The sequence below is a fragment of the Hemiscyllium ocellatum genome, chromosome 7 (assembly GCF_020745735.1).
Source record: "Hemiscyllium ocellatum isolate sHemOce1 chromosome 7, sHemOce1.pat.X.cur, whole genome shotgun sequence".
Taxonomy (NCBI): domain Eukaryota; kingdom Metazoa; phylum Chordata; class Chondrichthyes; order Orectolobiformes; family Hemiscylliidae; genus Hemiscyllium; species Hemiscyllium ocellatum.
The window spans coordinates 114,774,136-114,789,083 of record NC_083407.1 but is presented as its reverse complement, the minus strand read 5'-3'; the positions used below and the strand labels follow the sequence as shown (position 1 = coordinate 114,789,083).

The 14,948-nt window shown below is 39.9% G+C and overlaps 1 protein-coding gene across 4 annotated transcripts in view; it reads right to left on the bottom strand.

Annotated features, from left to right (window-relative positions):
* The window catches only part of pcnt (pericentrin), a 297,297-nt gene that overhangs the window by 171,793 nt on the left and 110,556 nt on the right, over positions 1-14,948 (bottom strand). For 3 of the 4 annotated variants that reach the window (XM_060827697.1, XM_060827700.1, XM_060827701.1), the window contains 3 exons: positions 10,012-10,279; positions 6,203-6,305; positions 4,007-4,208 (listed from right to left, as the gene is read on the bottom strand). In XM_060827697.1, the coding sequence (XP_060683680.1) occupies positions 4,007-4,208; positions 6,203-6,305; positions 10,012-10,279 (573 nt within the window). The remainder of the gene's footprint in view (positions 1-4,006; positions 4,209-6,202; positions 6,306-10,011; positions 10,280-14,948) is intronic. The other variant, XM_060827698.1, reaches the window with a different exon arrangement.

Below are 14,948 nucleotides of genomic sequence, written 5' to 3'. Positions count from 1 at the left end.
TTATCAATAGCAGATACTCCTAGTTCACTTGGAACTCTGTAATCACTTGGGAACAGCAAAAAGAACCTACGTCGAAGAGAATAACGTCTGCAAAGTCGTCTCCAATTCATTCAGACAATAAGACATAGATCAGGAGACCAACTAGTTTGACTTACATTCACCACCTGATGCCTGGAGGGAGAATGCCTTATCTTCTGCTTCGGGACCCTTCAACCCCATGGTATCAATGTGGACTTCACCAGTTTCCCTCATTTCCCATCCCCCACTTTAGCCCAGTTCCAAACTTCTAGCTCAGCACCGTCCTTATGACCTGCCCCACCTGTCAACCTTCCTTCCCACCTATCTGCTCCATCCACCTCTCCGACCCATCACCTTTACCCCCTTCCTCCATTCACCTATTGCACTCTCAGCTACCTTCTCCCCAGCCCTACCCCCCTCCCATTTATCTCTCCACCCCCAAGGCTCCCAGCCTCATTCCTGATGAAGGGCTCTGGCCCGAAACGTCGATTTTCCTGTTCCTCGGATGCTGCCGGACCTGCTGCACTTTTCCAGCAACACAATCTCAACACTTATATTACAGACAACCCACTTCCTGTACTAGGTGCTCTTCCCCCAGCTGAACAAGAAGTCTAGCTGCTTGCCAGTAAATCAGCAAGCACTTCACAAATTAGCAATTTTGTCCATGGGTCTGCTAATATAGCAAAGAATGGTCCTAAGTGGGAGCCCTGCCCACATTTCCACATGAAATTTGCTCATAACACAAAATAATTTCTTCATTACTATACTTCATGAATTTTGATCAAATCATTCCGAAGTTATACTTGCTGGTCTTACACAGACCTAACTCTTGAAAGCTATCTGGGAAACAAAGAAATTAATCCCACAAACCTCCTCTGCACCTTTTTGAAGAGCTCATGGTTCTCTACAATGCATGAACACAAAGATGACAGTAACTCCCAAATTTTAAAAATCATGGGAATTTGTGCACTAAGTGCACTCCAATAATAAATCTGACCAACACCACTTAGGACAGGTATTTTCAGTCAAAGCATCTGCTAATGGTAATTCATAGTTAATGGAGGCTCAGAAAGGAAACTTACTCAAACATCTCCTTCCCACAGATGGAGAGATGTGTCCAGAGACTTCTTTTGTTAAAATCAAAGTTAAATCAAATTTGACTCTAATTCACTGCATTCTCCTCTTTTCTGTTCATCTTCATGGTCTTTCCTTACATTTCAGAGACTAAGGAGATAAATCATTCGACCATATGTTCAACAGATCCTGGATTCTCTGTTGATATTATAGCAACATGTCTGCTACACAGCTTACTGTCAGTCACAACAGAATGTCATTTGTGGTTTTGAGAAAAGCCATTCTAGTACTACGCTAGATTGTTTTTCTTCAGTCAGATTTTCAATCATGGAATTGGAGGAAAGTGGTGCACAGATTCAGAAAGTAACATGTTCAAAGGCTTGAGAAATCGGGAAACAGGCAGTAATTTTTGAGTGCACAGGAACTCAAGAGTGGCTGCTTTTTTTTGAGAGATGATGATGATGATGGCAGCAATATGAGTGGGAAATAGTAAAAGAAAAGTGAAGCATTAACAGTATAAGCTAATTTTGGGGCAGAGATAAGACACAAAGTGGTTCACAGTTTAATTCAAATAGGATCAAGAGAGCAGCAGCTGTTTGTCATGAAGAAGAGCTCAAAAACATTTACTGGAGAGCATGTGATGGAATCGACAGAAGGTAAGTTTAGGGCTAGGACAACAGGGGCAGGAGTCTTTCCTGATGGGCTAAGGAAAGGAATGAATATGGCAACAGCAGCAGAATGGATGGCCTTCATCTTTAAGTGAGCTCCTTGCACTCTGGGAGGAGACTGAAGCACCCGAAGACAGATGCAGGGAGAACATGCAAATTCCGCACAGACAAGCACCTGAGGCTGGAATTGAACCTGGGTCCCTGGCACTGTGAGGCAACAGTGCTAACCAGTGTGCTGCTGGTCCTTTGTTTAGTCTGTTCTTTCTCTCTCCTAATTGCTTCTGTCACAACATGGGGACTTCGATGTAGGGGAAGTCCAGAACTAGGGGTCACAGTCTAAGAATAAAGGATAAGCCATTCGGAACTGAGATGAGGAAGAATTTCTTCATTCAATGTTGTGAATCTGTGGAATTCTGTCCCACAGGAAGCTGTTGGGACCATTCATTATATATATTCAAGACGGAGCTGAATGTGGCTCTTGCGGCTAAAGGAATCAAGGGGTAAGGAGAAAAAGCAGGAATGGAATATTGAGATTGCATGATCAGCCACGATCATACTGAAGAGTGCAGACTCGAAGGGCCAAATGGCCTACTCCTGCACTTATTTTAAGTGGAGAGGAGGGCATTAAAGACAGGAAACCGCCTGAGATTTAGCAAGTTGGTAGCTGTAGACACATTTGATGAAGTATAAGTTAAATATTTTCAATTTGAACATTTAGTGGGAGGTGACTTGATGGAAAGCTGTTTCCAAGGATGGACAGAGAAGAGGGTTTGGGAGTGGGCAAGGGTCTATTGGTAGACACTGAAACCAGGAAACAATTGAGGTTGTTTTATCCATGATAGCAATGACAGTAGTGAGGCAATGCAAGATGACAAAATCAAGCGGGTAGCCTTGATGTGGGAAGTACAAGTTATATGGAGGGAGAGTTTTAGATCGGAAAACATGGCAATGGACTAACAGGAAAGAGAAGAATTGAGCTAGAGGTTGAATGCACAGAAGAGGAGAAATCATTCAATGCAGAGACTGAGAGGGGAAAGCAGGAAAGGTGTTTTAATGAAAATTTGAAGTGATATTTGGGTGAATGGAAGAGAACAAGAAGTTTAAATGAGAGTTAGCTAAAGTGACTGCATGTATAGAATTGGAGGAACGACATTTGAGGTAAAAATACTCCTTGTATTTACCCCAGTAAGGAGGAAAGATTCTTAGACAGGGATAAACCAACCGCCGCTAACCAAGAAAGTTAAATAGAGTATTAAGTTGCAAGATACAGCATATAAGGAGATAAAAGTCACTGATAACCCTGAAGACTGGAATAAATTCAGCACCCAACAATGGAGGAATAAAAAGAAATATGACACAAACGAACGGGGTTCAAGGCAGTTAAGTCACTGGCCCTGCTGGATTGCAACTAGGACCTAAAAGAAGTGGATGCATTAGTTGTAATTTTCCAAAAACCGCTGGATACTGGAGAAGTTGTCAAACTATTGAAGTTGGAAAATTGCTGTGATAGCACTATTTAAAAAGGGAGGCAGGCAAGCAGCAGGTAACTACAGGCCAAATAGCTTAGCATCTATTGTTGAAATATTGGAATAAACTCCAATCGAAGAAAGGGCAGAACATTTGTAAAATCATAATCCAATCAAGCAGAGTCAGCATGACTTTATGAAACCTGGATACCTTCTTCTACGTCCTTTATCTCCTTCCATACCCAAGCATGTCATGACATGGGCTACTTTCAGCATCGCCAACCCATTTTTATCTACATATGGGTCCCCATCATCAACTTTTTTTCTCCCTGGCTCTGACATACTAACATCCAACTCTTTGTCTGTCTAAATGTTGTTCTCTTCTTTCTCTGGGCTCCATCTTTAACTACTCACTTACTTGTGCTCCACAACCTCAATCCTCAACAAATACACCACTGTTTCCTAGCTACTAGCAGTTCTGAAGAAGGGACACTGGAATCAAAATGTTAACTCTGTTTTCTCTCCACAGATGCTGCCAGATCTGCTGAGTTTCTTCAGTAATTTCTATTTTTGTTTCAGACTTCAAGCATCTGCAGTTCTTTATTTCATTAAACTAGTCCAGTAGGCACTACTATCAATCTCATTTAGATTAGTTCAAACTCTTAAATGATACCCTGTGAGAGTCTGACATACGGTGCTCATGGACTCAAAAGTTGGAGTTTGTGCAATTGACTAGATTTCACGTATGCAAATAAGCCATAGTTTTTGAAGGTTGCATGCCTTTAAGATGCTCCTCCGAGAGTCGATCTTGTAACTGAGCTAATTCTAGGCTGTGCTTTGTCTTCTGCTCTTCATTGTCTGCCAAGTATCTCTGTGAAAGTTCTACTTCAACCTTCTCCAACGCCTCCTTGTGCATCAAAGAGGTGGTCACCTCCTGCTTGTGTTTCTCCTCTAGCTGCAGCTGAAGGATTTTGATTTCTTCCTGAAAGTAGAACAAAAACAAAATCAAATTGTCAACATAAAATGTTTCAAACAGCTATATACAATATTGTCTTCATACTTAAACAAAAATTCAAATACAAATGGGGTCACAGGTAGACAGGGTAGTGAAGGCAGCAGTTGGTACACTTGCCTTTATTTGTCTGTGCATTGATATCATGTTGCAGTTGTGTAGGATGTTGGTTAGGTCACTCTTGGAATACTGTGTTCAATTTTGGTCTCCCCGATTTAGGAAAGATGCTGTTAAACTTGAAAGGTGCAGAAAAGATTTACAAAGATGTTGTTGGGGTTGGATGGTTTGCACTATAGGGGTGAATAGGCTGGGGCTATTTTTGCTGTAGTGTCAGAGGCTGAGGGGTGACCTGATAAAATCATGTAGGGGAATGGATAGGTTGAAAAGTCCATGTTTTTTCCCCATGTAATGTGCATTGAGAGGGGAAAGATATACAGGTGACTTAAGGGGCAAACTTTCTGCCACTGTGTCACCGTGCCACCCTAACATCTGGGTTTTTTTTTGTTACGTAGAATATACTTCAACTCATCTTCCATGGAGCTCAAGCAAATCACTGTCTGTAAAATCTACCTGCCAGTTTTACCCACTTTATCAATGCTGATTTGGAACTTGCTGCTTTCATCTATGTCACTTATTGTCATCAACAAACCAAGATATATCATGTAATTATAAAGGACTGAGTGAAGATAAGATAGTGAAAAGATGTGAGTATAGATTCCTGGGAAACATTATTATTATTTTATCCACTGGAGTACGTATCAGTAACCCTTACATCTTGTTTTCCAACTCCGAATCAAAACCACTCAGGTTGCATCCAACTTCAGGTATTCTACTTTTTGTTATGTCATGATGTGAAACTGTGCCAAATGCTTTCTGGAAATCCACAAGTACACCCTTATCTACCAAGATTGTTACCTCATCAAATTTCAAACTACGTTCACTGAACTCAACTTTTGCTTTACAAGTACACACAGGCTCCATTTGAACAGCAATTAATTCCCACAACTGAAAAGAGAGTAATAAGTTTATTATTCAGTTTTTCTTTTCTATTGTTCCAAAATAATGAAAGACATGTTATACAAACATCTACAAATAACAGGCCCTACTGGTTCGAGGGTGAGAAATTGGAGTTACACACCAGCATTCTCAAGTTACACAACAATAATTACAGGCATAAGGACAAATATGACCCAAGTGGACTGGGCAGCAAGGCTAAAACGTAGGATGGTTAAAGAGTAGTGACAGATGTTTAAGGAGATACTCAATTGCATCCTACTAAAATACATTTCAGAAAAGAAGAAAGATTGTAAGAAGGGAAAAGTGATCCATGGCTCGGCAAAGATGTTAAAGATAATTTAAAGACAAAAACTAAGGCAGACCATAATGCAAAGTCAAGTAGGTGGCTAGAAGATTGGGAAACTTCTAAAGATCAACAAAGGGTTACTTAAAAATTCATAACAACAACAAAGGTAAAATAAGAAAGAAAACAAATGCAAAATAGAAAAAAAAACCTGATAGCATTGGGATATCTGGTCGGAATGGACGGGTTGGACTGAAGGTCCATTAGACTCTATGACTCTAAAAGCTTGTATTAAAAAGGGAAGAGGAAGTGATTATCTAATGGCCTTACCACTACACCATTAATCCAGGTGTCCATATAATGTCTTAGGGACCAGAGCTTGAATCCTGCCAAAAGAATTGATTATCAGGAAACACCCATTGGTTCACTAATGTCTTTTAGGGAGGGAAATCTGCCATCCTTAACTGGTCTGGCCTCCATGGGATTCCAGATCCACAGCAATGTGACTGACTCTTCACAATTCGGGATAGGCAATAAACGCCCATACTGCGTGAATGAATTAAAAAATTGTTTGAAGTGCATGTAGCTCCCTTCGAAGACAAGACTAGGAAGTTGATGGTGGGCTGTGTTTAAAATGACTAAATCAATATTTTGTTTCAGTTACCTTGTATTGTTCCACCTTTTGTGCCAACTCTTCTACAATATGAATCCGGTGTTGAAAGTAGTCCTTTTCAGCAAGATCAGAAAATGATAACAAAGACAAACTGCTAAGAAACAAAATAGAAAAGCTTAAAAATCCAAATCATAGTGCACATTCACTTACACCAACAATAAATGTTGTCAACCTTCACCAAGTATTGCTGCAATTCTATAGGTCATTGAAGAGACCACACACAGAGTACAGTGCATACATCTACCTTATATGGGCAATGAAGGCTTGCTAGGCTAATTCCACAGTTGAGAAGGCTTACTGATGAAGAGAAATTGAGAATAACTAGTTTTTATGTTCTCTAGATTTTAAAAGAATAGGAGGGTCTCTGATTGGATGGGATCAAATATTTAGGTTTTGACAGGACATGTACACGCTGCTTTGCGTGGCTCAAAAGTTTTGAGCTGGGGAGGTTGTTTCAGGATAAGGCATTCACCATTTAAAGACCAAAAAGAAAAACTTTTTCAGTCAGGGGACTGTGAATCTTTGGAATATTCTATTCCAGAAAGCTCTGGATACTAAATTAATCAGTATATTCATCTATAGGCATGATGGGATATGGGGGCTGAAAGGTCTGGAAAGTGGAGGGGATGTAGAAGTTCAGCCATGATCTTAATGATTGGAGAAGGTGGTTCAATATTCCACAAGGGAGCCTCCTATTTAATATTCCTTCAAAGCCCATCAATAAACGCAAATCAGAAGTTGTAGCCTCAAAAGGCATAAGCCCGAAACGTCGACTCTCCTACTCTTTGGATGCTACCTGGCCTGCTATGTTTTTCTAGCTCCACACTTTTTGACATTGTCATATTACAAGTCGAGTATAAATTGCTTTTTGGTTGGTTTTGGAAGATGCTCTAAGAAACTCTCTCAAAAACACATTCTGTGAACGCCTCATCCAGGCTACAATTATCAATTTGATTTTTCCAATTCATACATAGATGAAAGATGAAGTAGGCATTAAGGCCAACCAACTTAATTTTTTTTTCTATCCAGAAGTGTTACCACACAACTGAGTGCCTTCCCACTACCAAAATCACTGACTATTTTCTTATTATATTTTTAAACTAGTAACCACCACCACCAAAACAACACATGCGTCCTATCGAGTATTTATAAGTTAAGCCAAGTGTGGTCAAAGCAAACGATCAAATAAGATTCTGAATCGAGTGTGTGCGTGCATGTGTCCCCCTAATTTGGCTCGTTTGTTCTCTATTTATAACACTAAAGTCATAGGTTCAATTGCTGCTTTCAGTCAGTTATGAGATACCCAAACATTTCAATAGCTTGCTAAAGTTTAGGGCTTTTGTGCTGCCATGGCAGCCTGTCCTTACTTCTTGGCCAAAAGAACCGGCTCAAGTCCCTCTTGTTCTAAAGATGTGTCATAACAGAGTCAGTCTTTCTATAACACAATGGTTGCGTTCTTGTGCAACCCTACCTTATAGAAAAGCCTGCTTTAGAAATAGCACTTAAAGTGTTAGCGCTGTAATCATGTTTTAAAAGTTCGCACTGGAGAAACAGTGTCCCCAGTTCGTCAATCAAGTTACACTGAACTTGCGTTGATGAAATGCGAGTTATAACAGAACAACCTGTACATCCAAATATGTTAATTAATAATAAAAATAAATGTGTAGATTAAATTAACAGTGTCCAATATTTATTTTTGCATACTTTGTCCTACATTGTGTTATATCTCCCAGCAGTAACCAATCACTCCTACAAGTGACTCCTTTTAACTACTACTCTTCATCTTCACTCAAACCAAAAATGCATCCTGATCTCATGAATCAAGGTCATCTCTAACTATCGCATTGATGATGTGGAGGTGCCGGTGTTGGACTGGGGTGGACAGAGTTAAAAATCACAACACCAGGTTATAGTCAAACAAGACTTTTACCTTCATCATGTAAAAGGAACAGCACTCTGAAAGCTAGTACTTCCAAATAAACTTGTTGAACCATAACCTGGTGTTGTGCAAGTTTTAACTCTATAGCACTGGTGCCATCCGTGATTAAGAGTGCTATTTCTCCTAGTGCATTCTTGAAGGTCAAATGCCTCTCAAATATCCAGAACCCAATTCCTGTAATCCAGCAACTATGGTTCAGTGATGGCCATCAGATTGCATTTATTTAGCTCAATGTTCCCTGTTAATTTGTTTACTTTTATGAATGCAACATGCTTGTAGTTTTGTCTTTTTGTTATCTTTTGTAATATCTAGTCTTGATGGTTGGTGTATTCGCCACACTTAATTTCACATATTAGTATTTGAGTCTACTGCTTGAATTCTATCCCTTGATTTTAGTACAGCAACTCAAGCATGCTCCCTCACTGTCATTGTTTAAAGTCTTCTCTACTTCCCCATGGTTTGTTACAATACTGGTCCCAATGCCCCCACATGCCCCAGTCCTGATGCCAGTGCCCCATGGACCAGAACCTATTTCCCCCATTTCTGGTACTGGGTAGGCAACACAGGATTTAAATTCTTGGCTGCATAGAACTGCGCCAGCCATTCATTATACAATCCTTATTACCACTATATTCCTTCTTACTCTACTTAAAAGAGTTCCTGACACACAGAGACACGGTCATTTAGCCCATTCATTCTGAAGCACTCACTTGCAACTGAACAAGTTGAGAGGATCTCAAAGGGTAAAAAATGAGGTCTGCAGATGCTGGAGATCACAGTTGAAAATGTGTTGCCGGTTAAAGCACAGCAGGTCAGGCAGCATCCAAGGAATAGAAAATTCGACGTTTCGGGCATAAGCCCTTCATCAGGAATGAAGGGCTTATGCCCGAAACGTCGAATTTTCTATTCCTTGGATGCTGCCTGACCTGCTGTGCTTTAACCAGCAACACAGTTTCAACTAGGATCTCAAACCTGTTTGACGAGTGGAAAGGCCGAGATTCCAGACCTCTCAATCCCCTTATCTGCATAACACTTAGTCACAGTTTTCCTTCACTGATCAATGACCAAACTAAAAGACCTTATCATTAGGGTTGTAATTGCCTTTTGGTAACAAATATCCAACCAAATTTCTCCCTCCCTGACGTGTTGCAGCATCATAGCTTAGTCTCCATCGTAAATTTTGAGTGGAAACTAGTCAAGCTGTAATCATTATTGGAGATGTGTTTGCCCTGGAGCACACAAACATCCAAAAGCTCCTATGCAAAGTAGCTGCTTACATCTTTAATATGTGGCTTATAAATGAACTATTCAATTTCTTACATGTTTCCCTTTTTTGTGTCTGTTATTAACCCTACTACCAGTTGCTATACTACTTTAAACTTTAAGAATAGAGCAGATCTTAACTACTTGTCAAATTTGCACTAAGTAATAATTCTCTTCCCCTAAAGTAAAATAAGAAATTGCAAACTGTCAGCACCAATTCTCCAGGTCTTCCTTTCACTTATTCTTCTAACTGATGCTAATTGTCTGCATTCTATTTTATTTCTCCCTGAACATCTAAGAACCCAATGTAGTCATACCTGATCTGATTGCGTAGAACAACAAAGGAGAAGAATTAAGAAGAAAGGTGTTCTTGTTTTGCATTATATCACTCTACACTGCAAACAGGTTCCTTACAATGACACTCATTGGGACAAATTGGTTGACAGTGAAAATCCTGCTCTGGGTAACCTTGTTTTCTGCTCAAATCATGAAAAAATTAGGAATTGCCTAAATTATCCCAAAATCTTAAAAGTTATTATGACATTGGAAACAGAATGAACCAAGTGAAATGCATAACCAATGTGATGGTCTTTTTTACCTTGGCTCTACAGTCTGATTCAAACTGAGCTCAGATTCAAGGCCAAAAGGCTGTCTCAGGTCTTCCTGAAGGCGCTGTTCTAGTTGTGCAACTTCCTCACTGTTTTTCTCTTTCATGTCTTTCAGTTTTTCTTCAAAGTAGCTTTTCAGCTGCTCCAGCTCACAAAAATGTTGTTTTTGTAATTGCTCTCGCTGTTGAGCGAGTTCTTCTTTGAGACTTTGTATATCTTCCACTTGAGATGTACGAGCCAGCAAATGTTCCTTGAATTCTGTTTATAAAAATACAGATTTTAAAAATATATAAATGCCCATCATGCACGATAAACATGAGAATTGCATTTGTATAAATCCGTCTGAAAATAACACCCTGTTAACCTGTAATGTGATTTGAAAGAAAGTTGAATCAAAAGTCAGGATCCACCATTGGGATGTAGCTACCAGTTTAGCTTACCAAAATAGCAACAAGTTTATTGTTCATGGTACTGGTTCCATTTAAATTCTGTTTGAAAAAACCTAACGTCACAATATTTGTACTCAAATTCAAAATATAGCAAATTAAAATTAATCAATTAAAGAGCATCCAGGAGGATTTTCTAGAGCAGTATGTAAATAGTCTAACTTGGGAACGGGCCGTACTGAACCTGGTGTTGGGGAATGAGCCCGGCCAGGTGGTTAAAGTATCGGTAGGGGATTATTTTAGGAATAATGACCACAGTTCCATAAGCTTTAGAATACGCATGGACGAAGAGAAGAGTGCTAAATTGGGGGAAGGCCAACTATAGCAAAATTCAGCAGGAATCAGGGAATGTGGATTGAAGCAGCTGTTTGAAGGTAAATCTCCATTTGATATATGGGAGACTTTTAAAGAGGTTGATGAGAGTGCAAGAGAGACATGTCCCTGTGAAAATGAGCAATAGAAATGGCAAGATTAGGGAACCATGGATGGCAGGTGAAATTTTGAGACTAGCCAAGAGGAAAAAAGAAGCGTATATATGGTCTGGGTGACTGGAGACAGACGAAGCTTTGGAACAATAATCGGGAATGTAGGACCAATCTGAAATGAGGAATTAAGAGGGCTAAAAAGGGGTCATAAGATATCTTTAGCAAACAGGGTTAAGGAAAATCCCAAAGCTTTTTATTCATTTATAAGGAGCAAGAGGGTAACTACAGAATGGATTAGCCCACTCAAGGACAAAGCAAGAAAGTTAAGCTCGGAGTCAGAGAAAATGGGCGAGATTCTTAATGAGTACTTTGCATCAGTAATCACCAAGGAGAGGGACATGATGGATGTTGAGATTGGGGATAGATGTTTGGTCACTCTAGGTCAAGTTGGCATAAGAAGGGACGTGTTGGGTATTGTGAAAGGCATTAGGTGGACAGGTCCCCAAGTCCAAATGGAATTTATCTCAGGTTGCTGAGGGAAGCGACAGAGGAAATAGCTGGGGCTTTAAAGATACCTTTGCAGCAACCTTGAACATGGGTGAGGTCCCAGAGGACTGGAGAATTGCTAACGTTCCCTTGTTTAAGAAGGGATAATCCAGGTAATTAAAGACCGATGACCCTGACGTCAGTGGTAGGGAAGTTGCTGGAAAAGATACTGAGGGGTAGGATATTTGCCCATTTGGAAGAAAATGGGCTTATCAGTGATAGATAACATGGTTTTATGCAGGGTAGGTCATGTCTTACCAATTTAATAAAATTCTTTGAGCAAGTGACAAAGTTGATTGATGAGGGAAGGGCTCTAGATGTCATTTACATGGACTTCAGTAAAGCATTTAATAAGGTTCCCTATGGTACGTTGATGGAGAAAGTGATGTTGCATGGGTTCCAGGGTGTACAACATGGATGGATAAAGAACCCATTGGGGAACAGGAGACAGAGAGTAATAGTGGAAGGGAATTTCTCAAAATGGAGAACTGTGACCAATGGTATCCCAATAGTGTTAATAAACTAAGTTTAATTCCATATATATAATACACTTGCAGCTAAAATTTGATTAATTTCCTGCCACCAGCAGGACAGAGTGACCAACATCATGCAGAGTGGTACTCTAGTGAAGATTAATTAATATATAGATCGGGAATCGATTTGTTCTCTCCCCACACTAGGAATAGAAATTTTCTTCAAATATAAATGACAAAACTGGATGTGCAGAAAATGATGATTATAAAGACAAAAAGCAAGCAAAATCTGCAAGATCTAAGGCTAGAATGGATCATACCCAAATGAAATGTATTAAAGGGACAAAACAGCAACAAGGCTATAAACAATTCCTAAAAACAATACAATTCAAACAATATAGGCACGTGAGGTAGGGGAAAGAAAAAGAAGCTCAAGGAAGGTATAATACCTGTTCAATTCCATTATACAATCTCAATAAATAGATTTGCCAAAGGTAATTGAACTTTCAAATATTGCATGGCAATGAGGAGGGAGAATAGCAGCACTTCTCTGGCTAATTAGTTTCCCAATGTGTGAATCAGTGAGATTGAAGTATATCAGAATGAAGATGCAATGACATACCAGTATAATACTATTCATGAACTAGTCAATGCTGGGAAGTCCAGATGGGGCTCATCAGGAGGCCTCAAGTATAATTAGAGGGACTGCCACTTAATTTACTTCATTTGCATGAATTCAGATTGGTAGCAAATCCATATTATAACGGAGAGTTTATTTGTGCTCTACATCATACTCAAAATTTGGTGCAGTTTTTGAAGTCAGACTTGACTGGCGAAACACAGGATTGGTCAAAAGAAAGTTGACAATGGGAGGAATGTTTTGAAGATTGCAATAATTTAAATGGGTTGATAAACAAACTGCAACTTACAGATATAGATGTCCATCTACACTGCCAAACTTTACTATAAATGGACCCTGTTTATGAGGAACCGTGTCTTTTAATTATTCTGAATGCAAGACCCAATTGTTTCAATTGAAATCAAAACCTTTTAGGATTCTACCTTTGCAGATAATCCCTTGGTATCAAGGATGACTGGTTTCCATTCTACATTGATGGGTTGAAATTGATAGCAAGTCGAATACATAATCTAGACTTTGTAAATATTAGAAAACTCTTAACTGAAATGCAGAGTTTGAGGGTCTCCTTCAATGACTTGCGGGGCAGGTGTGCTTCAAGGGATGAGTACATTTGGAAGTTTATGCACAGACATCTGATGCATATTCCTGAAAGTCTCTCGATACTTCTCATGCATTCTTGGATGGGTATTCTCCACTTTTGAACAGTCACAAACGCGGGTCTCAACAGCTATATTTAAGCTCTGCAGAGATACTGAGAGGAAGTCCGTTACGGAGCCGGACAGCATGCTTTCAATGGTGCAGCTGTAGACGTTGATGAGGGACCTTATGGACATATCAAAACATTTACAAGAACGTTGTCGGGAATGAAGGATTTGAACTACAGGTAGAGACTGAATAGGCTGCTAGTTTCCCGGGTGTGTCGGAGGTTGAGGGGTGACCTTAGAGTATATCATCATAAGGGACATGGATAGGGTGAAAAACCAAAGTCCTTTTCCCAGGGTAGGGTGATAGATTTAAGTTGAGGGAGAAAGGTATAAAAGGAACCTAAGAGGCAATGTTTTCATGCAGTCGGTGGGAAGTGGCGGACGCTGGTACAACTAAAACATTTCAAAAGGTATCCGGATGGTTATATCAGCAGAAAACATGTACAGGGATATGGACCAAATGCTGACAAATGGGACTGGATTAATTTTGGAATATCTGGTTAGCATGGACAAGTTTGATCAAAGGGTCTGTTTCTGTGCTGTAGAACTCCAAGTCTGTAAAAAGCAAAGAACTGTGGATGCTGGAAATCTGAAACTGAAATATAAACAGTTGGGAGAAACTCAGCAGTCTGACAACATGCAGAGAGAAAGAAGAGTCAATGTTCTTCACAACTGATTGTAGGTAGGTAAAGATTGGTATATGCACTGAAGAATTGGGCGTTGGTGGTGGTGGTGGTGGGGGGGGGGAGCAATTGGTGGAGAAGGAGAGGGAGAACAGCAGCCAGGCAGACAAAGCAATGGATAATGGTGTGCTGGGGGGGGGAATAAACACTGCTACTGGAAACCATTAGTGGATGAAAATGAAGGAAATCAGGCAAGGAGATTACAACGCTTGGTGCATGAGGATAGTGGAAGGACATGGTGGAAGTGTACCAAGCCCTAAAATTATTGAAAACTTGGTGTCGAGTCCTTTGGCTAAAGGGTTTCCAGGCACAAAATGAGATGCTATTCTTCCAGCTTGTGTTGAGCTACTAGAGCACTGCAGCAAGCTGGAAACAGAAATGTTTGCAAGGGAACACAGTGCCACAAGTAATAGGCCACTGCAATCTTGGCATCATTTCTGCAGACTTGGGCATTCTGCAAAACAGTTGACTGATCTGTCTTTTGTCTCCCCAGTGGAGAAAAGACCACATTGTGAGTAGCATCAACTATACCAATGTACATCGAGACAACAAGAGAGAGATACCCTTTGTCTCTGAAAGCAAAACTTCAACTTATCTCTGATTTGAACCATACGAGAAAATCCAAGACTACAGGAACTTGTGAAGAACAGTGTTGCAGCTATGTTAGCCATGAGAAAGATCAAGTGCTACTGCTTAAGATAAGTTGCCAGAATAAACATCCCACACTAACTAACAAAATTCCATTATTGGTTTAGCCAGTCAAGGAGAGTAACTTTCCAATGACAGCTAATGTTTTACAATTAAAGACTATAACATTTGTTTGCTCTTTAGGCTTTGAAAACCTCAAATAGATGGCTGGATTGCTTTAAGTAGCAATTGTTATTGACCTTCTAAAATCCTAATGCAAAGGATTGAGGTAACCACAAAGGTATTGATGACATAGCAGTTAGGAATAAACTATTCAGCTCCTCAAAGTCAACTAGGTCAAAGCTTATTTGTTTGCCTTAATC